The sequence below is a fragment of the Salvelinus sp. IW2-2015 genome, linkage group LG14 (assembly GCF_002910315.2).
Source record: "Salvelinus sp. IW2-2015 linkage group LG14, ASM291031v2, whole genome shotgun sequence".
Classification (NCBI taxonomy): domain Eukaryota; kingdom Metazoa; phylum Chordata; class Actinopteri; order Salmoniformes; family Salmonidae; genus Salvelinus; species Salvelinus sp. IW2-2015.
This window is the reverse complement of record NC_036854.1, coordinates 53,173,287-53,200,611: the sequence shown is the minus strand read 5'-3', so window position 1 is coordinate 53,200,611 and position 27,325 is coordinate 53,173,287. Positions and strand designations below refer to the sequence as shown.

At 41.5% G+C, this 27,325-nt stretch overlaps 2 protein-coding genes across 4 annotated transcripts in view; both read right to left on the bottom strand.

The window, feature by feature from the left end:
- Positions 1 to 2,249, bottom strand: part of LOC111973216 (transcriptional activator GLI3) — a 183,134-nt gene extending 180,885 nt beyond the window's left edge. For all 3 annotated transcript variants that reach the window (XM_024000506.1, XM_070446741.1, XM_070446740.1), the window contains exon 1: positions 1,874 to 2,249. The gene's annotated coding sequence lies outside the window, so the exon portion shown is untranslated. The remainder of the gene's footprint in view (positions 1 to 1,873) is intronic.
- A 17,699-nt stretch (positions 2,250 to 19,948) lies between these two features.
- On the bottom strand, positions 19,949 to 22,910 carry LOC111973185 (C-C chemokine receptor type 9-like). Its single transcript, XM_024000458.2, has 3 exons — positions 22,849 to 22,910; positions 22,557 to 22,603; positions 19,949 to 21,338 (listed from the first exon to the last, which is right to left on the bottom strand). The coding sequence occupies exons 2-3, from the start codon at positions 22,596 to 22,598 to the stop codon at positions 20,280 to 20,282; spliced, it is 1,101 nt and encodes a 366-aa protein (XP_023856226.1). The 5' UTR covers positions 22,599 to 22,603; positions 22,849 to 22,910; the 3' UTR covers positions 19,949 to 20,279.
- Positions 22,911 to 27,325: the final 4,415 nt, after the last annotated feature.

Here is a 27,325-nt window from a genome sequence, read left to right as displayed (position 1 = left end):
CGTTTCGTGGATAGATAAGGATAACAATGAACCATATTACTCTAGCAAACACTAGTTTTGATTAGGAACAATAATCTATTGAGATATTGAGACTTAAGCTAAAATATAGGTTTATGGCTTCCTCGATGTTCATACTCTAACCAAATATTATTTCATAAAACATAGTTGGGGAGGGGGGGTTCCATTATCAATTAAATGATTAAATACTGAGCATATGATTTAAAAATAGTGCATAAAGATTTGGGATCATGCAAAAAAAATATGCGTAAAAACGATCACTAAATTTAGTGGGTTAAAGGCCTATGTTCTTGTCATTTTTCTTTCCTTCTTAAACGCAGCACAAGAGAGATCTCATAGGGGCCTAAAACTGGCCAGTCCAGATGATCATGTTCTTAACCCGAGGTTAAAAAKAAATAAAAACTTTAATCTGCACAAACTATTAACATTTTGTTGTTTTGCATTCAAACCTTTACTGMCAGTTACTGTAGATCTCCGTTAATAATTTGCCAAGTGTCAAAGAAGGTTTGTCTGAGCCGTCACCGCACGGMTAAACGCCTCGAACCCTTGTCGTTTGTATAGCGGCGTGAAACCCGAGACACAAACGGTCCACCAGTCACTCACACCGAATCTGACAAGCAGATAAAATGTGGAACAGCTGGCTGGGAGCAGAAGGAAAAGTTTAAAACAAATATCTCCACATGTGAAGGCACGCTGCCATGATACATAGCCTAACTGACCGAAAAATACATACGAAAAAAAAACCGAAATGGATAAAAGACAACAAAAAAACGACAAGCATAATAAGTAGGTCTAATTATAAATCAGGTCAATACAATATTAASGGAAAGTAATCCAAATGTGGACGCGCGAATATAAGGGCTTTCCAAAAGTAGCCTCTAGTGTTGTTTACTTAAACAGAGAAATAAAATGTTCTATTGTGAACTGTTCCATTTCATTTGATAAAACCTAGTTGATTTTCTATTGTCAAACACGATGGGCCTTACAATGCTCATTATATAGGTCTACATGCCTGTATAATCGTTAAACTGTGCCTATGGCATTGTAAAATAAACGTGGGCTTACTTTCATAGTTTGATTGTAGAAATAGGGACTTCGTTGGTTGCATTAGATTTTTTGTGAATAGGCTATGTGATTCTGAACAATAGTCTATAAAGTATAGTACATCAATCCAGGCATAACCCATATTATGCCTAATGGATAAGAGACTGAATCGATAACATGGTAAAATCCTGCTGAAATGTGATCACATGTGAATACGCATGCCTCCCATGCGTGTCTTTGGGCAAAAGTCCAGTAGAGGAAGTTTTTTGTGTTAGTATTGGAAGTTCCAAAAGAAGTTTCAGCCAATATCACAATTCTCAGCAATGCAATTACTTTTGCATTCAAGTGTATCCAATACACAAAATTAAAATGTATAAACCTTCCATTAAATAACCTTTAAACACACCTTTAAATCAGAWTTACGGGAATAAGAACCATTGCCAAGTGTCTATCACCTTCTAAGAAAATGCATCAGTTTCGAAAATGTGCAATGGGTCAACTTGTAACTTTAAAGAAAGTAGACAACATCCAGCAAAATATGTAGTGTTAGTATACATGTTACGTTGTGTCTAAAGTAGTTTATGTTGCGCAAGTGAGTATATTAGTGAATAGGTTGGGTTTTCATACTATTTTCTGCTTATATATCATCACCCCCCCTCCGATTTGTGGACTTCTATGATTTATTTTAAACGTGATACCTCTCGACAGTTTTTGAAATAAACTTGTTTTCTCTTTAACATGTTCAAAGCCAGCAAATCACAAAATGTTCGAAGGAAACAGTTCATTATGACTCGTGTTTTTTTGCACTTACGTGTTCGAATGATGTTTCCCCTCCTATAATTCTTGAACTTTTTTGTCTTCTCGTAAGTGAAGTCTTTTTTCGCTTGTTTGCAGATGTGCTTCTATGTGACTATGTGACTCCGTTGCAACTCCAACTCYGCTCTGCCAGACTTTTCCTTCTTCTCCGCGTCTTTCTTCTTTTCACAGTTTGCTGAATAGAGCGAAAACTGAGYTAATACCGCGAACCTCCCTACATACCTGCCCGATATCAGATATTAAACCTGTATGAATAAGAAAACATGTGTTTTCAAAAACTCGTGGACTGTTGGTATTACATTAAGTATGCTTTTCGAAGAGAATAGGGTGAAATGTGGAAATCCAGCTTCTCTTTCCCTTGCCTGACTCCTCCCTTGTATTCTCCCTTCAGATCGGGCTCCCTCGCTCTCTACCTCCCTCCCTTTCTATTCTCCCCCCGTTCCCCCTCCCTGCCTTTCGCCTCTCTGCTCCGGGCCGCAATTTACTGAGACGGTGCAGACACGGTTGGAACGAATGAACTGTTGTACGGTACCAGTCCCACAAAATTGCAAAGGATCGGCAAATACTCACATAGTTCACTTAGCTGCCTCTAMTTTAGGATGAAGTTTGTGATCTTTAGTGCCTGTATTGTCTTGTTATTCATAATAGTTTCATCAACACCAGTGGCCCAGAATCCAGTGGCTATAACAAAACTGTATTCAATTGCGTTTAGGCCTATTTATTCTTCACCCAAACAATAATGCAGCATTATAAATAAGCAGGATAAGATGAGTATGGTTTTATTTAGTATGAGTTAATTTCATTAATCATACAAACATCCTATGAATATGAATATTATTCAATCATAAAGTATCTGTTATGAATAATTCATGTTATTTAAGCATGAGCAGTGGTGGAAAAGGTACTCATACTTGAGTAAAAGTAAAGATACCTTCATAGAAAATGACTCAAGTAAAAGTGAAAGTCACCCAGTAAAATACTAATTGAGTAGACGTCTAAAAGTATTTGTTTGTATATACACTTAAGTATCAAAAGTAAATGTAGTTGCTAAAATATACTTAAGTATTAAAAGTAAAAGTACAAATAATWAAAAATGTCTTATATTAAGCAAACCAGATGGCACAATTKTCTTGTTTTTATTTMTTTACGGATAGCCAGGGTCACACTCCAACACTCCGACATCATTTAAAAACAAAGCATTTGTGTTTAGTAAGTCCATCAGATCAGAGGCAGTAGGGATGACCAGGGATGTTCTCTTGATAAGTGTGCGAATTGGACCATTTTCTGTCCTGCTAAGCATTCAAAATGTAACAAGTACTTTTGGGTTTCACGGAAAATGTATGGAGTAAAAAGTACATAATTATCTTTCGAAATGTAGTGAATTAAAAGTAAAAAATGTCAAAAATATAAATAATAAAGTAAAGTACAAATACCCCAAAAAACTACTTAAGTAGTACTTTAAAGTATTGCTACCTCTCTAAACCTGGAGTGTGGGTCACTGTGGCTCAGCTCTCTAAACCTGGAGTGTAGATCACTGTGGCTCAGCTCTCTAAACCTGGAGTGTGGGTCACTGTGGCTCAGCTCTCTAAACCTGGAGTGTGGGTCGCTGTGGCTCAGCTCTCTAAAACTGGAGTGTGGGTCACAGTGGCTCAGTTCTCTAAACCTGGAGTGTGGTCACTGTGGCTCAGCTCTTTAAACCTGCATGCCTGCTCCCGCTCTCCCTCTCTGGCGGTCGAGGGCGCCAGGCTGCCCTTAATTACGCACACCTGTCACCATCATTACGCGCAGCACTGCTCATTAGACTCACCTGGACTCCTTCCCTTTGTTGATTGCCCCGTTTATTTCTGTTTGTTCCTCCGTTGGTTCCCTGTGTCAGCATTAATGCCRTTGTGTTCATGTCCAGACGCTGTCCTGTCCTATTTCATGTTCGTGTTTCATTAAATGTTCACTCCCTGTACCTGCTTCTCGTCTCCACCGTTGATCTTCACAGAATGCTGACACCACTAAAAGAAGCATCAGGGGGTTTTGGTTTTTGTTTTGGTTGGTGACGTCGGGTCCAGGTGTAACGGATGTGAAATGGCTAGCTAGTTAGCGGGTACGCGCTACTAGCATTTCAATCAGTTACGACAGTTACGTTCCATCGCCGATGGAACCGGGGTGCCTCAGCTAGCTGGTCGGGCTTCCGCCTTCAGATAAGCCTAAAGTAGGCTTATGTTTAACCTGGTCCCTCTTTAGATTAGGTAAGTAGAGAGTAATTGCAGAGAGTAGGTACACATGGTTACGTAGCAGCCTACTTACAACAGTTTTACCTGTCTGCAATTACACATTCAACCTGCTCTGGGTTTTCCCAATATAAACTCCCATTCACGAATGAAGGGGAATTATGTGATGTGTCTAGCTTCTTATGGTAGGGAAACTGACGATTTATGAGGAGGAAAGTCACACTGCGGAAAGTGGGCGYTTGGTCCCCTGGGCCAGCCTTCTGAATGAGACCTAATGTTATGGTAAGGAGGGGGAAAAGGTTTCCTGTAGTGTTAGGTATGATCAATATACAATCAATATACAGGGACATTATGTAGTAAGAGAGGTCTAAAGGTTCTGTATCAATCAATGAAGATGTGCAAAATCCCCAGTTAATCATTTAAGCAGGATTTGACGGTGTGTGTGTGGTCAAGAGGTCATTTTATCCCAAATAGCACCCTATTCCCTATGGGTCCTGGTCAAAAGTAATGCCCTATAAAGGGAATAGGGTGCCATTTGGGACGCATCTGTAGACCACTGGACAACGTGATCTAGATCTAGACCTACAGTAGATCATTCTGTTTATGTATCACAACAACAGAGCATGTCACTGTCATTGCTATATGTTGTAGAGACACCACAGAAATGCAGTTGATATATTTACTTGGCAGGGGAGACACCTTGGTTACGAAAGAGGTTCACCTAGGACGAAGCTCGGCCGTGCTGACCCCATGCGAATTGAATTCCCCAGATGTGGGAATCTTGACTCCATAAGTTATGGTAGTGGGGAATTGCATCACGGTCTCCACTAAGAAGAAGGGAGGGAAATACCAATGAAATGCAGTTGCTTCAAGCAGGATCATGGTCAAATCAATGTTCCCTGTAACAATTTCTTTCCAATTGTTGTGATTTTTAAAGCATTGTTATCCAGTGTATCGCATAGAGAGAGTCTTTACCTATATAGATCATTATGACTTACACACAGTTGAAGTCGGAAGTTTACATACACTTAGGTTGGAATCATTAAAAGTCRTTTTTCAACCACTCCACAAATTTCTTGTTAACAAACTATAGTTTTGGCAAGTCGGTTWGCACATCTACTTTGTGCATGACACAAGTACKTTTTCCAACAATTGTTTACAGACAGATTATTTCACTTATAATTCACTGTATCACAATTCCAGTGGGTCAGAAGTTTACATACACTAAATTGACTGTGCCTTTTAACAGCTTGGAAAATTCCAGAAAATGATATCATGGCTTTAGAAGCTTCTGATAGTCTAATTGACATCATTTGAGTCAATTGGAGGTGTACCTGTGGATGTWTTTCAAGGCCTACCTTCAAACTCAGTGCCTCTTTGCTTGACATCATGGGAAAATCAAAAGAAATCAGCCAAGACCTCAGAAAAAAAATTGTACACCTCCACAAGCCTGGTTCATCCTTGGGAGCAATTTCCAAACGCCTGAAGGTACCACGTTCATTTGTACAAACAATAGTATGCGAGTATAAACACCATGGGACCACGCAGCYGTCATACCGCTCAGGAAGGAGAKGCGTTCTGTCTCCTAGAGATAAACACACTTTGGTGCGAACAGTGCAAATCAATCCCAGAACAACAGCAAAAGACCTTGTGGAGATGCTGGAGGAAACAGGTACAAAAGTATCTATATCCACAGTAAAACGAGTCCTATATCGACACAACCTGAAAGGCCGCTCAGCAAGAAAGAAGCCACTGCTACAAAACCGCCATAAAAAAGCCAGACTACAGTTTGCAATTGCATATGGGGACAAAGATTGTACTTTTTGGAGAAATGTCCTTTGGTCTGATGAAACAAAAATAGAACCGTTTGGCCATAATGACCATCGWTATGTTTGGAGGAAAAAGGGGGAGGATTGCAACCCGAAGAACACCATCCCAACCGTGAAGTACGGGGGTGGCAGCATCATGTTGTGAGGGTGCTTTTCTGCATGAGGGATTGGTGCACTTCACAAAATAGATGGCATCATGAGGGAGGAAAATGATGTGGATATATTGAAGCAACATCTCAAGACATCAGTCAGGAAGTTAAAACTTGGTCGCAAATGGGTCTTCCAAATGGACAATGACCCCAAGCATACTTCCAAAGTTGTGGCAAACTAGCTTAAGGACAACAAAGTCAAGGTATTGGAGTGGCCATCACAAAGCCCTGACCTCAACCCTATAGAAAAKTTGTGGGCAGAACTCAAAAAGTGTCTGCGAGCAAGGAGGCCTACRAACCTGACTCAGTTACACCAGCTCTGTCAGGAGGAATGGGCCAAAATTCACCCAACTTATTGTGGGAAGTTGTGGAAGGCTACCAGAAACATTTGACCCAAGTTAAACAATATAAAGGCAATGCTACCAAATACTAATTGATTGCATGTAAACTTCTGACCCACTGGGAAAGTGATGAAAGAAATAAAAGTTGAAATAAATAATTCTCTCTACTATTATTCTGACATTTCACATTCTTTAATAAAGTGGTGATCCTAACTGACCTAAAACAGGGGATTTTTACTAGGATTTWTTTTGTGAAAAACTGAGTTTAAATGTATTTGGCTAAGGTGTATGTAAACTTCCAACTTCAACTGTAGGTAATATTGACAAATTACTCTCTTGATCAACAATCARTGTGTCATATGTTCTGATCTATACTGTATGTATGCTGTCATGGATAGCCTGTGCCTCCACAACATTTTCATTGGAATCAAATAGAGCAATAACTCTGTCTTCATCAACATTTGGCCTAGATATTCAGTTTAATGAAAGTTTGATGGAGGGAGGTACACATGTAGAAAATGTACACATAGATTGTACAGACTGAACTTTCCTCTGGGAGAAATTCAGTGAGATCTCTATTCAATCCGCATCACGGTAATTCAGCTTTGCAGCGTGATTGGAATTTAAAGGTAAACGCTGCTTATGTCGGCTCAATCGGAAATTACCTGTACATTTCTGTTGTGAAATCTGTACAGCTTCAGCTTTACAGATAGAATGTCCCTTCTTCTATTCTATTCTACAGAATTATAAGCAGCACGCATGAAGTGGCCAATCAGTGCCAGTGACAACAGCAAACCAAGCAACATAGAGTGCCTAGTCAAAGGTCCCCTGTAAAACATGGCTAATCCTCCTGTCTGTTTATGAAGGCTTGTGCTCAGCTGGACTAGACTACACCAAGATAAAGTCCTTGTTGTATGAGTCTCTCAAAGAGAATGATCTGAGGAGCAGGGGAGGGCAGGGGAGATAGTAGGAGGGGTGTGGGGTGAGGGGAAGGAGGGATGAAGAGAGGGAGGTGGGGGTGCATATTGGCATCAGTGGGGTTAGCAACTCCCGAAAGTATTTCATCAAAGAGGGCTAGGATCCTAGGGATTGAGATTCTGCCTGGAGGCAAGTAACCAATGGTCTCCCAAGAACATATTCCAAAGTAGAACTCAGAGAGCCAAAACACACATCAAAAGCACCTCCGGAGCCAAAGCCATTCTGGAGGAGAAAGAAAGSGGTGCGGGGTCCCTTCTTGGCCCMGTCTAAGCCCCAGATCTCACCCCAATTAAGGAGGAACTACTGTTTGTTCCAGACCTGAGATCTATTGCAGTCAGGGAGGTACACACCAAGGCAGGCACACAGAGAGAAAGAGAGAGAGTGATACACACACACTAATATTACATGGTTTAACACGACATACAGAAAAACAAACAGTATATTCTCAGTATTGTGATTCATTTCGGAGGCTTTTTGGAATTGTGTTTGAATAAAACAGAATGGTTATAAACTGTAAAATACACATTAATTTGTTTGTCTTCATCTACACACTGATTGATACATTACAACAAATATGCATTTAATACTACATCAGTCTTTTTCCCAAAAGTAATTTCATGATCTCATTGAAATATCATGCAATGACCTATGTCTAAGTTACACAAGTAACATACAATTACTACTTGGCAATACGGTGTTTAATTTTTCTCTCCAATTCTCTCTCATTGGACAGATGTCACAGTGAAAGGGATATGTTAGCAGAGAAGCATATGATATCCATCCAGATTTGACCTCTAGCATTGCATTGGACATACCAATGTTAAGTCCCAAATGGCACCCTATCCCCTAAATAGCGCACTACTTTTGACCAGARCCCCATGGGCCCTAGTATATTTTAAAGCTTTCGTTTTATGAATAAGACAATACATTCCCATATTGTAATGCTTTTTTCATTACAACTTTATTAACTCAGGATTTGACGAAAAAGTCCCACTGACATTCTATACTGTGACTCRTTTAGCCTTGTTTTTTTCACTGTTTTCAATTGACAAAGTGCCCTTCACTGTTTACTTGATCCCCATTTGTTTGCTACTCCATTATTCTCAATGACAAGGCCTGACAAGACAGCAAACAGACTAGGGCTACCAGTGGTCCCTGCTTCCCAATGTGTCAGAGAACAGAGGGGCCAGAGTTACTGGGGCCAAATGAACGCACCACAAGGACTGCTTTACTGACCACTAATCTATTCCTGAAGAGAGCATTAGGCCCCATCCATCCTAGAGCTGTGTACACAGGGTTCAAGTGCTCCTTCACACACAGACCCCCCCCCCCCCCCCGTACACACACACACACACACACACTGAGGCCTCGCAGCCATCTGCCAAACCAAAGAGCAAACAGTGAAGACACGACTGAGATAAAGCCTTTCTCTCTGCTCTCTCTCTCTCTCTCTCCGTTACTCTGCTCTCTCTCCTGTCTCTCTGTGCCTGCTGGAGGTATATCAGGTGTCTATGAGTGGCCCATTAGCGTGCATGACTGATAACAGGCGCTCAGTGCCCCTCCCCTCCCCCTTATAATCGCAGAGAGGGATATTTGCAGGGTTATTTTGAATCTGTCAGAAATAATAAACGCAAAACTATATCCACTTCGGCTATTTAAGCAATTTCCCTGTGATAACATCCCAAGGGTTCTCGTGCAGCTTCCAAATGACGACATAATGAAACGACGACGCCGGCACCCCCTTATCAGGGCGGATTAAAAGGGAATAATAAAAGTGAGGGGGTTTGGAGCCTTGTGTGGCATGAATATGATTATCTAATGGACTCCAATGGAAAAGCATGTTAATTCCACTTAAACGCGAGACCTTTCCCAGCCCTATCTCCTGCCCCTGGCTCCTCTGAAGTAGTCCGTCTTCCTTTCTCCCCCTTTCTCTCCCTCCTTCCCTCTCTCCTCTCCTTTAAGTTTAAATAATCGCAGCTCTCCTCAGCAGAAGTCATTATGTGTGCTGGGTATCTCTGTATGTGTACGAACGTGAGCGTGTGAGAGCCAGTGTTTAATCTCACTAGTTTTTTACCCTCTCTTCTTTCTTTGGGCCTGTTGGAGCGTGTGTTGCTGTCTCTTAGCTTTCAGACAAAAGCTCTCAAGGCGATTATCAATATTCATAATTATTCTCCATGCGTGGACATCCTCTTTGTTGCTGGAATAATGTGGGTCACTTTCCTACAAACTCAAATCAAACTTTTGGAGCCACTATTGGAAATCGTGTTACACGCTCCCTGATATTAGGCTAAGTAAGTAAGTACGGATTTGAATATTGGGTCAGAAAAGTATTATTTCACTTTGCTGGGGAGAGTTTCTTCAACTCTGACATTTTTATTTATTTTATTTTACCTATATTTAACTAGGCAAGTCAGTTTAGAACAAATTGTTATTTACAATGACGGCCTAGGAACAGTGGATTAACTGCATTGTTCAGGGGCAGAATGACATATTTTTACCTTGTCAGCTCGGGGATTCGATCTAGCAACCTTTCAGTTACTGGCCCAACGCTCTAACCACGAGGCTACCCGCTACGCACCCCCCCACGATGACAAAGTTGTCAAAGTCAAAGTTCAAGTGAACATACTTCCACTACTCTACACACTTCCTATTGAGTATTCATACACACTACATAAGGATTCACACCCTTCTGGCTGAATGTTGACAGGAAATTGACAATACAGCATTTATCCCAGCCATTTTAAGTCTTTTGTTGTCAGACCCACAAACTGTAAATCTACTGGCTAAGATTAATTGGAGAAGAACAGCGAAAAGACCTCTCTCCTTTTGATCCCGACCAACCTTTCCACCTCGTCAAGGGGGCCTTCCATCCACATTAAGGACCATTAGGACCAATAAGACTCCTTCAACTGATAGCCCAGTCCATTCTCCTCCAGTAACAGCAGCAGCAATGTGGACCAGACCACTACACACACTTCACACATCCTGAAAGCAAACAGAGATCCCACAGGACACAGTTAAAAAAAAAAGAGAAACATCAATATTTCATCAAACTACTCTCTCTTTCTGGCCCACATCAAAGCTATCCACTCCCATTATAATCCTACAGGTACAGCACTTTTGTTTTGTTCCTCTGGTACAGCTGTAGAGGCAACAGCGATTCCCCCGCTCTCCTTTAAAAAAAAACTCTTGGTTACAGTGTTAGTCTGTCTCGTGTTTAACTGTCTCACGTTTTGGAAGACGAGGCGCAAAGGGGAGGGCCGGGATTAGAAAGGAGAAGACCTACTTACTCTGAGGATGTCCAGGGAATGGTGGAATCACAAATGCAGGGGGAAATGATTGTACAATTAAGTGGAGTAAAATAAGGCCTGGGTGTTTCTTCTCAGTTTCTCAACTACACTGCACACTTTCTCATGACATCTTCGGTGTACCTTGAGGACATCGACATGTGGTCAGAAGACTCAGAGCAGCAGGGGGGACAGACAGGCCATAAAGAGGAACCTTCTGACATGCCAAACCAGCCGGGAGCACGTCAAACTCCCTGGAGAGCTCTCTAGCTGGGGGAGGAGGAAGAGCATTGATAATTGGTTGTTGGGGGATACTTTGATGTATTGTTTTGCGGTCGAAGGAATTTTGTTCCTTTTCAAAGATGATTTTGTGCTTTGAGTTGCTCTTCTTTCATAACACAAGAATGATGTAAGGACCCTAAGCAAAAAAAAACAGAATACCTAGTTTTACAAATGGAAAAGCACAGACATTTTAACACAAAACTATTTTTGAATGAAATCAAAAGGAAGGATCACCTTAATATCGCTATGGTGTTGCCTACTGTATGTGTAATATGCTGCATTGTCGCCAGATTTGTACACTAAACACATTTTCATAAAATGACATGCTCTGAAATGTGACGTGTGTGATTGTGTCTGTGTGTATGCGTGTCTGTGTCCATGCGTGTGTGCCTACCTGTGTATTTTCCCCTTAGCCCTACTGCTGTGTGTTGTGGCTCAGTGTTTGGAGTACGGTGGCGCCTGTGCCTGAACACAGAGGGCTCTTCCCATCATCACCGTCGTCAATCTGTGGCTGTCCCTCAGAGGTGGACAGTGACAAATGACACTTCTAGTCAGTCACACGCTTATCACCATACAAGTAGCACACAGGCCTGGAAATGACGGACATGCAATGGAAACATCTCTCATTCTGTGGGCCTGGGAGGCTGAAGTGAAATATTAACTGATGGAGAGATGGAGTAGTATAATAGGATCACTGTTTAGGGTGCGATTGCAGAGGAGGTCCGCGTGCTGTTACGGTTTCTAAAAAGAGAGTGTTGTGTGTTATGGAGATCTTTTAAGCTTTTATTTGCCTTTAATAAAAGTGTTATATTACATTCTAGATAGCTTGAACTCACAGATCAACCTTTTGTTCAAATGAACCTTTAAGACAATACCAAACTTTTGCAACACAGTGCATTTGTCATAATTTAAAGTGTGTCGCAGGCCATTGTGTCAGTGTTGATACATACGCCATCCATGGTCCCACAGTACAAAATACTCTCTGGTGCCCGAATGCAGCCAGGTCAATGGGTCAACCCATCACGACCCATAACTCAGAGGCCTTTCTCTCTCGCTCTCTTGTAAACATTTGCACATGTGCGCACAGGCACCTACACACACATGCCTGTGCACCCATTCACATACCACACCCACTGTTGTTCTTATACAATCTACGACACACACCCACACCACACACACACACACACACACACACACACACACACACACACACACACACACACACACACCTAAATCCCTGGGAGAGGAAAGATGGATGGGATGTCTTGGGTCACAGGTGCTGTTCCAGTTGTGAGTTCTCCCACACATTCCTTCTGGATCAGTTTTACACGCTCTTCTTCTTCCCTGTGTTAATTGTCATAACATTATACAGAGTAAAGAGAGCTGAATATAATGTTAGATCAATCAACCTGTCTTTTGGCAAAGTTTGTTCGTCGCTGACTGTCTTGCACTGAATGTAAGATAAGCATTTCTCAAATCAGCTTGACCAAAGGGTCTCAGGCAGTTCTTTTCATTGCCATTAGATGGCGCTAATTCACCAATAATATTCACACCACAGACTAAAGTCAGAGGTATCCTTAGCAACGCTTGTTATTCCAGCTTGTGCCAGCTCATAGAGATAGATAGAGGACTCATCTTTCTGTGCCATTATAGCGTCTGTGACAGCATTTTGAAGTAGTCCATTTTCTTCTTCACAATTGGCTGATCCCTCCTGATGACCCGGTTGGACATGACTCCTACAGTGTCACCAGGAGGGATCAGCCAATAAAGTTGAAAGTCCCGCCCTCAACAGTGCTGCCCACAGCCTTTTGTCCACTAGAGGCATCTATCATTCTCTATGTGGCAGATACAGTCCTCTCCTTTCACACAGAATGACAGTTCTCAAATGTTTGTTACGAATAGAGGCCCTCATGTTCTCCTAATGTTGTGACGTTCTCCTCAAAGTTCTGGCGTGAAGAATTCAAGTGAACAATAAGTAGTAGTAGAACATTAGTGAAGCAAATTACTTGTGAACTTTAATTATTACGAGAAAAATATTGAAAGGGATGTCGGTGTGGTTGTGACAGCTTTGCAGTTTAGTGTCTTGTCTATCAGAAAACTAGGACCATCTTTCTCACTTGACCATTACTGAAGATGAAACAAGGCATGAAAAACACAAAAGCACAAATGACTAAACACATCAAGGTCTATAGAAAGGATAAATGAACATGTGCTAATATTTCAAACATGGCTAGGAAAGCACGTCATTAACAAACACAGGAATATAATCTACCAAACAAAGAAAGTCCTCAAATTAAATAGATTTAAATGAATGATAACATACTTTTACCCACCCTGTAACTCTTCTGACGTCAAATATTGTACACCCAAATGCTTCTCTGCAGCTGTCACAACAACATCCATTTTGTGCGACTTACATTCCATCCATGCGGTACAGTTGATAACCATTGCTATGAACATTAAAAAGCCAATTTTACTGAAGCATATAGTACCAGTCAAAAGTTTGGACAATCCTACTCATTCAAGGGTTTTTCTTTATTTTTACTATCATTGCAGAATAATAGGGAATACATCAAAACTATGAAATAACACATATGGAATCATCTAGTAACCAAAAAAGTGTTAAACAAATCTAAATCTATTTTATATTTGAGATTCTTCAAAGTATCCACCCTTTGCCTTGACGACAGCTTTGCACACCCTTGACATGGAATGCTTCTCCAACAGTCTTGAAGGAGTTCTCACAATGCTGAGCACTTGTTGGCTGCTTTTTCTTCACTCTGCAGTAGTATTATTCTACAATATAGAAAATAGTAAAAATAAAGAAAAACCCTTGAATGAGTAGGTGTGTCCAAACTGTAACCATGGTAAGCTCAACTTGCCTCTCTCGCACCGGACATTTCTGATCCCCAGCCCCATGGGCAGCCCTACAATTAACACATACCGCTTCTTTCCCCAATACTATACATTCCTTTGTCTCACACCTAGCAACCTCCCTTCTACACACTGCTAACAAACATGCCCATGAGCTTGACATCTGTAACAACATAATGTATTTGGCACAAAAGCTTGTATGGGATAACTGAAATATTCTAACATCACTTTGTCGGACAAAGACACAACATCAAAACTCAAAAGAACAGACAATGACTTCTGTTTCACCAATCGCGCCACCCTGTCTGCGTCGCACCAATCAACGAGCATCCCAAACACCGGGAATCTTCCTCTTCAGTTGGTTCACATTTACCGCTACCCAAGTAATCACTCCTTTCAATGGCGCCCCTTTCTTGAGAGCAAAACAAGTCACAGCTCTTGTCCCCATTTGTTTGGCGTGGAGCACCTGCTCCCTCTGACCAGCAGAAACACAAACAACTATCACAAGACAACTTTGGGTTATCTTCACCGATTCCACAGTAACCAGCTCCGTTTTCACCCATCCTGAAAACACAAATGGATCAGCAGGGGTCTACTTTCTCCAAAAATGTCACCCCTTCCATCACATCTTTATCCTGACCATCAGTGCAAGTCTCAGGCTCCAAGAACCTCACCACACCTGCCACCTCTGATAATTCGGCCTCATTCACTTCCATTTCTCCTCCTGTCTTCAATCCGGCGAACGGCTCACTCTGCTTACACTTTCTACAATTCTTCTCCGACAAACCATCTCCCTTTTTTCTGCCATCTTCAACCGATTCAAGCTCCCCCTCTTCCTCCCTCTCTCCTTTTAAAACCTCATCTGCCTCTCTTTTTCCCTCCATTCCTCTTCCATATTCCAATTATGCATCTCCTTATGATAATATTGCACTTCCCCTAACATACATCTCATTCTTGCCCTCTCAAGGGATGCCATGTAACAAGGTAAGGTAACTTATGACCATTTCAAGGTCACATCTCAAGATCTTTTTATTTCTTTTATTTCACCTTTATTTAACCGGGTAGGCTAGTTGAGAACAAGTTCTCATTTGCAACTGCGACCTGGCCAAGATAAAGCAAAGCAGTTCGACACATACAACAACACAGAGTTACACATGGAATAAACAAACATACAGTCAATAATACAGTAGAAAAATATATATACAGCATGTGCAAATGAGGTAGGATAAGAGAGATAAGGCAATAAATAGGCCATGGTAAAACAAATAAGGCAATAAGTAGTTACAATATAGCAATTAAACACTGGAATGGTAGAATGTGCAGAAGATGAATGTGCAAGTAGATATACTGGGGTATATACTGGGGTGCAAAGGAGCAAGATAAATAAATACATAAATACAGTATGGGGATGAGGTAGTTGGATGGGCTATTTACAGATGAGCTATGTACAGGTGCAGTGATCTGTGAGCTGCTCTGACAGCTGATGCTTAAAGCTAGTGAGGGAGGTAAGAGTCTCCAGCTTTAGTGATTTTTGCAGTTCATTCCAGTCATTTGCAGCAGAGAACTGGAAGGAGAGGCGGCCAAGGGAAGAATTGGCTTTGGGGGTGACCAGTGAGATATACCCGCTGGAGCGCGTGCTACGGGTGGGTGCTGCTATGGTGACCAGTGAGCTGAGATAAGACGGGGCTTTACCTAGCAGAGACTTGTAGATGACCTGGAGCCAGTGGGTTTGGCAACGAGTATGAAGTGAGGGCCAGACAACGAGAGCGTACAGGTCGCAATGGTGGGTAGTATATGGGGCTTTGGTGATAAAATGGATGGCACTGTGATAGACTGCATCCAATTTGTTGAGTAGTGTTGGAGGCTATTAAGTAAATGACCACCCAAGTCGAAGATCGGTAGGATGGTCAGTTTTACAAGGGTATGTTTGGCAGCATGAGTGAAGGATGCTTTGATACCCACATGGTAATAAAATGGCCACATGACAGTAAAATAAAATGAAATAAGTCACTTTAGAGAAAGCAGAGGACAAACTGAGAGAAAGTTTTTTTTTCTGATGGAGGTTAGTCATTTGGCTGGGTTCCCTGTGGAGGCCTAGCTGTCTGTAGTGTTGCAGTAGAACAGGGAGCTTTAGTGGAGCCTGTTGTTGACATGACTGATGGCTTCCTGTTGTGAGATGGGCAGACACAACAAAAGAGACAAATGAAAGCGGTGCATCTGTGGTCCCACCTGCATTGCACAGGTACAGTGACTCTGGGCCAGTGGTTTAAAGTGCTACTTAAGTCGTTTTCTGGGGTTCCTGTACTATATTTTACTATTTATATTTTTGACAACTTTTACTTTTACTCCACTACATTCCTAAAGAAAATAATGTACGTTTTACTCCTTTCATTTTCAGACACCCAAAAGTACTCATTACATTTTGAATGCTTAGCAGCACAGGAAAATTGTCTAAATCACACACTTATCAAGAGAACATCCCTGGTCATCCCTACTGACTCTGATCTGGTGGACTCACTAAACACAAATGCTTTGTTTGCAAATTTAATCTGAGTGATGAACTGTGCACCTGGCTATGCGTAGATTAAAAAAACAAGAACATCGTGTCATCTGGTTTGCTTAATGTAAGGAATTCTCAAGGATTTATGCTTTTACTTTTGACACTTAAGTACATTTAAAACCAAATACTTTTAGACTTTTACTCAAGTAGTATTTTACTGGGTGACTTTCACTTTTACTTGAGTCATTTTCTTTTAGGGTATCTTTAGTGAGTTTCTAATAGAACACATTCTCAAGTGAGCACACAATAAAACATTTCTTCTCACAAAATCACACTTTGTAGAATTTCATAGATCCAATACAACTTTTATATCTAATGGAGAAACCCTCTTTGCAGTACAACTTGACATGGTATGATGAACACAATTTCAACATATACATAGTTCTGATGATTATGTTGAAATGAGATTGATGCAACAACCTGTCAGTCAGGTTAAGTCAATGTATTTAAGTAGAAGTTTTACCCTAATGTCTATGTTTACACCACTGGTTGAAATTAAATGAAAACAGTACTGGTTGATTACATTTTTCAAATCAAATGTATTTTCCACGATGATACCACGTCTCAATGTTGACAAATTACGTTGAAACAATGTTGATTCAACCAGTGTGTAACCAGTAGGATGGAACTCTATGGCGTGCACCCATGCCAACCCCAACTTCAGTCAATCTCAGTTTACTTGCTATTCAGCCTGATTTAAGACAAATGCTTTGATAGCAGCAGGTTGAGTGCATCTGAGGGGGAGTTATGGAACTGAGATGATGCAACGGGCAGACAGCCTACAGTATGGCTCACCCTGCTTCACGGTCTCCAGTTGCACTCCGGAGTGAAGAGATAAGAGGGCCTTACCAGTAACTGGCCACCATTACAGGTCTTTGATGTTCCCATGGTTTTTGTAGCATGGCCAAATATAGAAAAACACTCCCATGTCTACCTAGCACTGGATCAGATGGGATATCTGTGTCTATTCTGCTTGTGGCTGGTTAGGGTTGAGATGTTGGCAGGACCTGTTGGGTGGAGAATATTGGCTCGATAACAAGTATTAAGGCACACCAAGTCTGAAGTTTACATACACCTTAGGCAAATACATTTAAACTCAGTTTTTCACAATTCCTGACATTTAATCCCAGTAAAAAAAACCTGTCTTAGGTCAGTTAGGATCACCACTTTATTTTAAGAATGTGAAATGTCAGAATAATAGTAGAGAGAATGATTTATTTCAGCTTTTATTTCTTTCATCACATTCCCAGTGGGTCAGAAGTTTACATACACTCAATTAGTATTTGGTTGCACTGCCTTTAAATTGTTTAACTTGGGTCAAACGTTTTGGGTAGCCTTCCACAAGCTTCCCACAATAAGTTGGGTGAATTTTGGCCCATTCCTCCTGCCCGAGCTGGTGTAACTGAGTCAGGTTTTTAGGCCTCCTTGCTCGCACAAGCTTTGTCAGTTCTGCCCACAAACTTTCTATAGGATTGAGGTCAGGGCTTTGTGATGGCCACCCCAACCTTGACTTTGTTGTCCTTAAGCCATTTTGCCACAACTTTGGAAGTATGCTTGGGGTCCTTTTCCATTTGGAAGACCCATTTGCGACCAAGCTTTAACTTCCTGACTGATGTCTTTAGATGTTGCTTCAATATACCCACATCATTTTCCTCCCTTATGATGCCATCTATTTTGTGAAGTGCACCAATCCCTCCTGCAGCAAAGCACCCCCACAACATGATGCTGCCACCCCTGTGCTTCACGGTTGGGATGATGTTCTTCGGCTTGCAAGACTCCCCCTTTTTCCTCCAAACATAACGATGGTCATTATGKCCAAACGGTTCTATTTTTGTTTCATCAGACCAGAGGACATTTTTCCAAAACGTACGATCTTTGTCCCCATGTGCAGTTGCAAACCGTAGTCTGGCTTTTTTATGGCGGTTTTGGAGCAGTGGCTTCATCCTTGCTGAGCGGTCTTTCAGGTTATGTCGATATAGGACTCGTTTTACTGTGGATATAAATACTTTGTACCTGTTTCGTCCAGCATCTTCACAAGTTCTTTTGCTGTTGTTCTGGGATTGATTTGCACTTTTCGCACCAAAATACRTTCATCTCTAGGAGACAGAACGCATTTCCTTCCTGAGCGCTTTGACAGCTGTGTGGTCCCATGGTGTTTATACTTGTGTATTATTGTTTGTACAGATGTACGTGGTACCTTCAGGCATTTGGAAATTGCTCCCAAGGATGAACCAGGCTTGTGGAGGTGTACAATTTTTTTTCTGAGGTCTTGGCTGATTTCTTTTGATTTTCCCATGATGTCAAGCAAAGAGGGGCTGAGTTTGAAGGTAGGCCTTGAAAWACATCCACAGGTACACCTCCAATTGACTCAAATGATGTCAATTAGACTATCAGAAGCTTCTAAAGCCATGATATCATTTTCTGGAATTTTCCAAGCTGTTAAAAGGCACAGTCAATTTAGTGTATGTAAACTTCTGAACCACTGAAAATTGTGATAAAGTGAATTATAAGTGAAATAATCTGTCTGTAAACAATTGTTGTAAAAGTTACTTGTGTCATGCACAAAGTAGATGTCCTAACCGACTTGCCAAAACTATAGTTTGGTAACAAGAAATTTGTGGAGTGGTTAAAAAACGAGTTTTAATGACTCCAACCTAAGTGCATGTAAACTTCCGACTTCAACTCTATGTACTGATGTAATGTAGGCTGGTGACATCGTCAAAGACAAGTGTTTCAATGCTACCAACGGTGATTCAAATCTGAAACTAGTGTAATGTGTAAATGATACTAAAATTGCAATTCGATTTCATACTACACTTCATCTGCTCACAACCTGAATTTAGGTAATCAGACTGCAACTCAACAAAACAGCAGACAAGGCTTATTTTTGTATTTCAGTGGGATCACGATTAAATTCTCAATCGTCAAATTTCACGGCATGCTACTTTCACCCTGTCTGAACCAAAGGTACCGAGTCAACGGTGTTCAGAGGTGAATAAGTGCAAACTTTTCACATACCAGTCTTAATGGGACACTTTCAAGTCATTCCCAAACCAACATAGAGTCAATGATGTTTGAAGAGCCACCTAAGAATAGTCTTAGGCTGCAGTCATAGTGAAAGTGTTGTGAATGCAACAAGCCACAGCATGCTAATTTCTCACACAAAGTAGATGACCTTAAGTGAATGCTGCTCTTGTGGCTCAAAGCATTGCATTGCGTTCCTTCATTAAGACTTTGTTCTTGCTGTTTATTCTAATCTTGCTACCTTAAAAGGCTTCACACTTACTCATGTGACCTCATTGTACTCTGGGAAAAAAAGTTGTGATGTTAAAGCCYAAGATGAGGCATTCTGAGAAATTGGGTTTTGTAAATGTTATTCAAATTTGTTAAACAATTATAAAAAATACATAAAAAAGGAGGATTTTACACTCTAGACCAGCACTAAGTCTGCAAGTAGAGATCATATTAAAACAGTCATGGTAAGACCAGGGCCACTGCTACATAGGAGGATGTGAAATCCATAGATTAGGGCCCAGCAAAATCGTTGATATTGTTGAATGTTGCGTTTATTTTTTGTTCAGTATATATACAATAATTTACACTTTAATACAATGTCTTAGAGAATGGTATGCTTTTCATGTATTGCATGTTTCTTGATTCTTGACGAGTTAAATGTTTCTTGACGAGTTAAATGTAAACAACAATTCCTTTCTATACTGGTAAAATACCAATGTACTCAGGATGCAACAGGTGGGAGTGTCCTCTAGCAGCATATGATATCATGGAAGAAGAAAGGTGTGGAATGATGAGGTGTTTACCAATGAAATTATGTGATCTGAGGTGATGTTGAATGTGTGTGTGTGGCTTCAGTGGGCACGATTACAAGGCGAGGGCACAGGTAGTCTCAGTGTCAGACATGACAGAAGGGCGTTTGGGGACGGCCTGCAGCTTACTGACACCTCCTTGGCTCAGGCCGCAGGTGCACAGCTTCAGCAGCCTCAGCAGATCCTTCTGGAAGCGAACGCCAATGAACACATACAGGAAGGGGTTAATGCAGGCGTGGGTGTATGCCAGACTCTTGGCAATTTGACCAGCGACATCGAAATGTTCCAATACAGCACAGTCCGTGATGGTGGTGTCGGCAGCCTGCATGGCGTCGACCACCAGTAGCCCATTGTACGGGAGCTGGGAGAGGACAAACACAGCCACCACAGCGAAGATGACCCTGAGTGCCTTGTGCTTCTCGAAGCTCTTGGCCTGCAGCAGGGTGCGGATGATGACAGAGTAGCACAGCACCATGACCAGCAGCGGCAGGCAAAAACCCACACAGATCTGCAGAACGAGCACCAGGATCTTGGTGCGATTGAAGAGGTTGTTTGGGTAGACCAAGACACAGAAGGAATTCCCCCTACGGTCAGGCTTGACTTGGGCGAAGATTAACTCAGGCAGTGCCAGGAGACCTGAGATGATCCAGACAGCTAGGCAGGTCAGCTTGCTGACAGACAGCCTCTTGTTCTTCTGGTTGTGGGCCTTGGTAACCTGGACGATAGCCACATAGCGGTCCACGCTGATACATGTGAGCAGCAGCATGCTGCTGAAGAAGTTGATCTTGTAGATGGCCGAGAGGAGCTTACAGAGGCTCAGGCCGAACATCCAGCCCTTGGTGGCGTCGGCGGCCCAGAAAGGCAGCGTGCCCAGGAAGAGAAGGTCGGCCACAGCCAGGTTGAGTAGGTAGACGTCCGTCATGGTCTTGAGGCGGTGGCGCACCGTGGTAAAGATGAAGACCACCATCAGGTTGCCCACAGCGCCCAAGACGAAGATGAGCCAGAACAGCGGGGGTTCGTAGAGACCCCGAAACTCCCTCACCCAGCTCTTGTCACATAGCCCCCCTGGGGTCTCAGTGAAGGTCCCATAGTCGTCTGTGTAATCTCCAGAAAGCTGTAATACAAACAAGCATTCTTTAATGGGAGACTTTTACTCTGAATTTGTGTAACAGGTGTCCCTAATCATTTATTTTGTCACTGTGTCTTTGATAACGGTTTAAAGACAGACAGATTTCAATTTAGCCTACTTTTAATTGAACTATTATTTGAATTTAACTATTATTATCCTATTTTTTTTCATCACTTCCTGTCTACGGTGGTTGACTGCCTGTCTGTTCCCCCAAACCATCTGCCTACACGACAGAGTTTCATAACAGTGTGGATTCAGTGGAGCACAGCAGGGTGACACCAAGATCTGGTGGTAGTGACACTCTATCTAAACCAGATGCTACTCTGGCTGCTCTTAGATGCAGGTGATGTGTCTCACTGTCTCTACAGGAGAAACCTCACCACTACACCACTTCCTCCTGTATGAGATGGAGGGGCTGAGAGATGGAGGGGCTGAGAGATGGCGGGATAACGTTCCACAGGGGCTACAAGAGGGGCTCAGGTTCATGATGCACGTCAACGACACAGCACTCATTGTCGACACCAACACACACAGATGTAGGACGGCGATTAAATTGGGGGAAGCGGTGACAGCATGCACACCACATGGACATTTTTAGACTGATGTTTTAGCCTTTACTGTGGCGAAGTTTGTGTGTATGTGTTTAGCTTAAAGGCAAGCAAGCATTAAATTCACAAACTCCAAGCTTCATTGATCTTTTTCTTAAAGTATCACTGAATCTGATCAACTGAACATTGAAAAGAATATATAATTAAATTAATGTTTATGTATCATGGGAAAATAATAACTAAAAGCATCTAGGTACAGTATGTGTGTACTGTAATAACATACACACACAGACACATACTCGTCCACAGTCATACATTCTCACAAAAACAGACCACAAAAACACTGTTACAAACATGATAAGCAACCCTCCAGAAAACTGATCTAAAATCTGATCTGAATCTTGGGTACTTTGGGTACTTAAAGTGAAGTCGAAAATATTAACAAGAGTTTTTCTCACCGACCACATTAATGTTGATGTGAAACTTTATGTGGTCTATGTATGGGAGTTCAAAAGACAAACAGTAGATACTTTAGGCTACAATCAACATGTTTGGATTGAATTCATTCTCTGATGTTTGATTCTGCTCTCTAATTAATTTTATGGTATTGTTTTTTAATTGTCAATACAAGCATTTAGATTGAAATAATACTTACAGTTTCATCAGTTGGGAGTGCAGTGAATAATGGCCACTCCATTTTACCTGTCAGAATAAGTAAAATGTAAAAAATGATTTAATTTAACCCACAAATAACCTAATAGATGTGAAAATAAAGTTATTACTACATATACACTTAATAATTTATCACCTTTGATCCACAATTAAAACAATTTCAACCTAACAAAAATGTTAACAAAATAATACTATCCACTATTATGAAAGAAAATCTCTACTTCTGAAACAAAACTCACTAGCAAGATGACAAAGACAACGTCACATGCACTTACCCAGTCAGTGATGAGACTTCAATGCTGTGTCTCTTCCTCTGAGTAGACGCCTYTAGCCCTTGATGAATACTGCTACCTGTCTCATCGTCACCAGCTTTTATGATTTTACGTCTTAACCACAATGTCACATGTCGATAGATCGCTTTGCCTGTGCCATTCGTTTCTGTTTTTTTCCCCAAACATACAGAATACCAGTGTAAAATTCAAATCAACTTTGTATGCATTCAACTGAGAAACTGTCTCTCTTTTTAGGGAACCTGTGGTATACTCAGCTAGTAGTACTTGCATTTGTTCTATGAGACACCTTATATGAAGTTACTCATAGAATTGAATGCAGGCTTTATTAGGCATATCTGCTCTTCATTGGATCTCGCACCACCTGTCTTATGCAGCTGTAACAATTCTCCCTCATCCCTCTTAAAAACCCTTTTCATGTCACGGCCCATTTTTCACGACACAGTATGCTCAAGTGAAGCACTTAGTGGTGCATGAAATGGATAAACTTGGTAGYAAGACAACACCAGTGTTGTGAGATGGTGAGGGGAAGTTCATTGTGGGCTGACAATTAGTCTACTGGCATGGGTCAAATGCCCGGATGTTGCCTAAATGAAAGTGATGTAGCTGATAACGTAAGTTCAATCAGTAAATCRGACTGAATGGCTTGCTTCTTTAGCTTAATCCAGTAAGTATGATACTCTAAGTGTACAAAACATTAACACCTGCTCTGACCAGGTGAATCGAGGTGAAAGCTATGATCCCTTATTGATGTCACTTGTTAAATCCACTTCAATCAAATCAAATCAAATGTGTCACATCTGCCCGAATACRACAGGTATTACAGTGAAATGCTTACTGACCAGCAATGCAGTTAAGAAAATAGAGTTAAGAAAATATTTACTAAATAAACTAAAGTCCAAAAATTATAAAAAGTAACACAATAAAATAACAATAATGAGGGGGTACTGGTACCGAGTCAATGTGTTTGGGGTACAGGTTAGTCGAGGTAATTTGTACATGTCGGTAGGGGTAAAGTGACTGTGCATAGATAATTAACAGAGAAAAGTGGCAATGGAAATAGTCCAGGTGGCCATTTGATTAATTGTTCAGCAGTCTTATGGCTTGGGGGTAGAAGCTGTTAAGGAGCCATTTGGACCTAGACTTGGCGCTCCGGTACCGCTTGCCGTGCAGTAGCAGAGARAACAGTCTATGACTAGGGTGACTGGAATCTTTGACAATTTTTCAGGCCTTCCTCTGACACCGCCTAGTATGTACAATCAGTGTAGATGAAGGGGAGGAGACAGTCTATTGTTGTGACTTAAATGAAGACCAGATCAAATTTGATGACCAATTTATACAGAAATCCAGGTAATTCCAAAGGTTTCACATACTTGTTCTTCCCACTGTACTTTGTATCACTAATTTATTCAAGCATTTCCATTATTTTGGCAGTTACCTGTATATGTTAGCGTTTACAAACATTATCATCATGGCTTCATATCTCGCCTTCTCTTTTCTATTTGCCACATGCGGAATGTCATTCACCTATTTACCTTATAGCCTTATAGCATAGCACAAGTATGTACATTCCTCACGCTTGCTGTTTCACCTATGATCACCTCCCACTCTCTCAGCCATAGGGCGGAAATCTTGAGATGTGTTTCTATGTCAACTTACCCATGTTCTCTCACTTGCTGTTTTTCAGCAACAGTTTGACACTCATCCACCTCCCCACCCATCCACCTCCTTTCTCCCAGCATTGGGGTCTCGATGCCAGTTGCCCCCCATAGGGCTGGCTACCTGCCATCCTATCATCTGGCTCCGACAATTATTCCTCGGAGACGAGGCTATTCCCAAAACTATTTTAATAAATGTTCATATTACACCGTCTCTGTTACTCATTCAGTTAGTCTGTCCCCGATTGAACTACATCTAAGCATATCCACCCTTGTTTACAATTGCGAGAAAGAAGCAGACGCCATAGAAAAGGAAGTGCAGCTACTATGAGCAGATATGAAAGGCAAGGGGAACTTAAAGGGACAAAATGCTGCTTTGCAATGTGGGCACGGTAAATCACATGTACAGTACACCGCAAAAACATCAAAAGGTCAAAAGGTTCCGGGCATTCTAGGACTTATTTACGGACACATCAAAACGAAGAGGCAGTCATGATAGTTTTGATTTCATTCATTTAAAGATGTTATGTTTTTATCAGGCTGTGTTCCAGGTTACAGCAACAGTCAAGAGTCAAGAGTTTGACAACTTGATATTGTTGATACCGTGTGTGTTTGCCATGTGTGGTTTTCATTTAAAGGCTTCCAACCACACCTGCATACTGCTTTTTGATTGCATTGTTTTYATCTGTATGGCTGTCTATCACTTGTTTTCTTTGGTGAAAATCAATCAATCAATAAACATCAATAAATATGTGTTATCATCTTTTGAGTTTCCAAAGCCAAAGTGACTGTTATGATAGAAACATAAAAGGAAGAGGGAAGTTCATTAACGTCTGTTTGTTTCCTGTGAGTAGGTGTAAGGAAGAGTACTTTCTAACCTCCTGTGTTTCAACACATATTTGGGCACTGGGTAAAACAAGAGCACAGTGCAGACCGGTGTGAAATCCTCATAAAAGTTTCACTACCCAACTTGATGTAGCAGTTTCTGTCTCAGGTTTCTCATAGGACCCGGGGGTGAGATGCTGGCGGTTGAAAGTAGCTACCAGTCTCCTCTTTCAGGTTGCGTTTCTCGGTTTGGACCACAAAGAGGCAAAAGTGAAACAGCCATGGCCGTAAGCTGGGCTAAGGATGCTTCAGGGTGCCTATGAAAACAAACTCTTGAATAAAGTGACAGGCAAGAGAGGTGCTGGTGGTGACATCAGTTCCAACTGACACACGGCAAAGCAGTGTTACTGGAGCTGTAACCTGCCTGGTAGCTGCGAACACCTGTGCAACCACAGGACAGACTTCTCTGTTAAACACAAGTAATGCTTGAAAACACATGCACCCATCCATCCACACACACACACACACACACACACACACACACTGACACTTAAATATGACAAAGCCAGTCACCAAATGATATTGGGCTTCTTGCATACACTATTCAAATCACACAGAAGGAAACACCATATCTACATTCTGCATGCACTATGGACATTCTAACAGACATCTTGCTATTCACCAGAACACAATAATGACCACAATGAAATTCTATATGATGAAGCAGAGTGTATTTGTTATATAGGGTCACCATGCTGTGCTGCTTAGGTCCGAACTCTGACGTCTGACCTCTAGGACTCAGAATCCGCATCAGACGTGTTAGTGGTGGTCTCAGAGTGGGCTTCTGCAGAGAGAAAGCATTGTGAGTCCCAGCAACCCCTTATGAGATGACATCAAGCCTTATTCATTAGAATTGCTGATTAGTAATAGGCCTACGTACATAACAATATGTGGTTGATGGTGATACTAAGCGAAAACCTGACAATCGGAGTGCTTGAGACTGATTCGCTTTCATAGTGATTCATGACAACAGACGATAACCCTAAACCACATGGTACTTTATCATTGGTCTACCAACACATTGGCTCGGTCTGGTCAAATGATATTGGTTACAGGGACTCACCAGTGACGACTTCCTCTTTGGTCTCACTCTCATCACCACCTCTGTCACTGCACAGAGAATCAGAGTATGCATCAGTGTTATTAGTCATCAATGACGTTAGCTCTTAATCTAAGATTGAATTGGCAAATTGAGTGGTACTCTTCCTAAGAAGAATGACACGGCACAGTTATGCATAGATATTGATATTGAGAAAAACAGTTATTGTGGTTTTGCTGGTGTGACATCTGTAATTTACCTAGTAATTAAATTACCCATATCCTCAGACTGGCCATAGGACTGTTTGGGCAAATGCCAGATGGCTGGACCATCTTTAGCCCATTGGTCCTGTCTAAAGTTGTTTGTTTTTGTTTTGCACAGAATTATCATTATTTGGCCAATAATGTGAGCCTTGAGGAAAACAATGGGCCGGTGTAGAGGTCTGAAGCAAAAAAAGAATAATAGGCTGGTGTGTAAGAAATGCCCAGGCCGATTTCTGGTCCCAGTCCGTCCCTGTAAGAGACTATAGATGCCTGTTGTCCTTGTGGTTTCCAAAATGTTCTCTTATCTGTGTAAGTATAGGAAGTCTATGTGAAAGACATGCTCTTTGCAGATACCTGAAAGATATATTCTAAAATAATGTTTTTAACCTAAGGGTGGTTTTAAAGGAACAGGTACCTATTTAATTTGTCAATTATATTGAATGATGCAAGACATTTGCTGATAGCTCAGAAGTGACAATTTAATCTCAAACTACATGTTTATTTTCTCCTGTTTCTTCACCCCTGCCGCAAGCTCTGCCAGAGAGCCACAGACTTGGCGGGGCTCCTAACGTGGGAGGCGGGGGCCTAGTTGAGCTAGACATGTAGAGAGCGGAGAA

Coding starts and splice junctions, on each gene's coding strand:
- LOC111973185 (XM_024000458.2), bottom strand. CDS start 22,598: ATGGAGTGGCCATTATTCACTGCACTCCCAACTGATGAAACT. Junction 21,339..22,556: donor CACTCCCAACTGATGAAACT/GTAAGTATTATT, acceptor TTTGTATTACAG/CTTTCTGGAGATTACACAGA.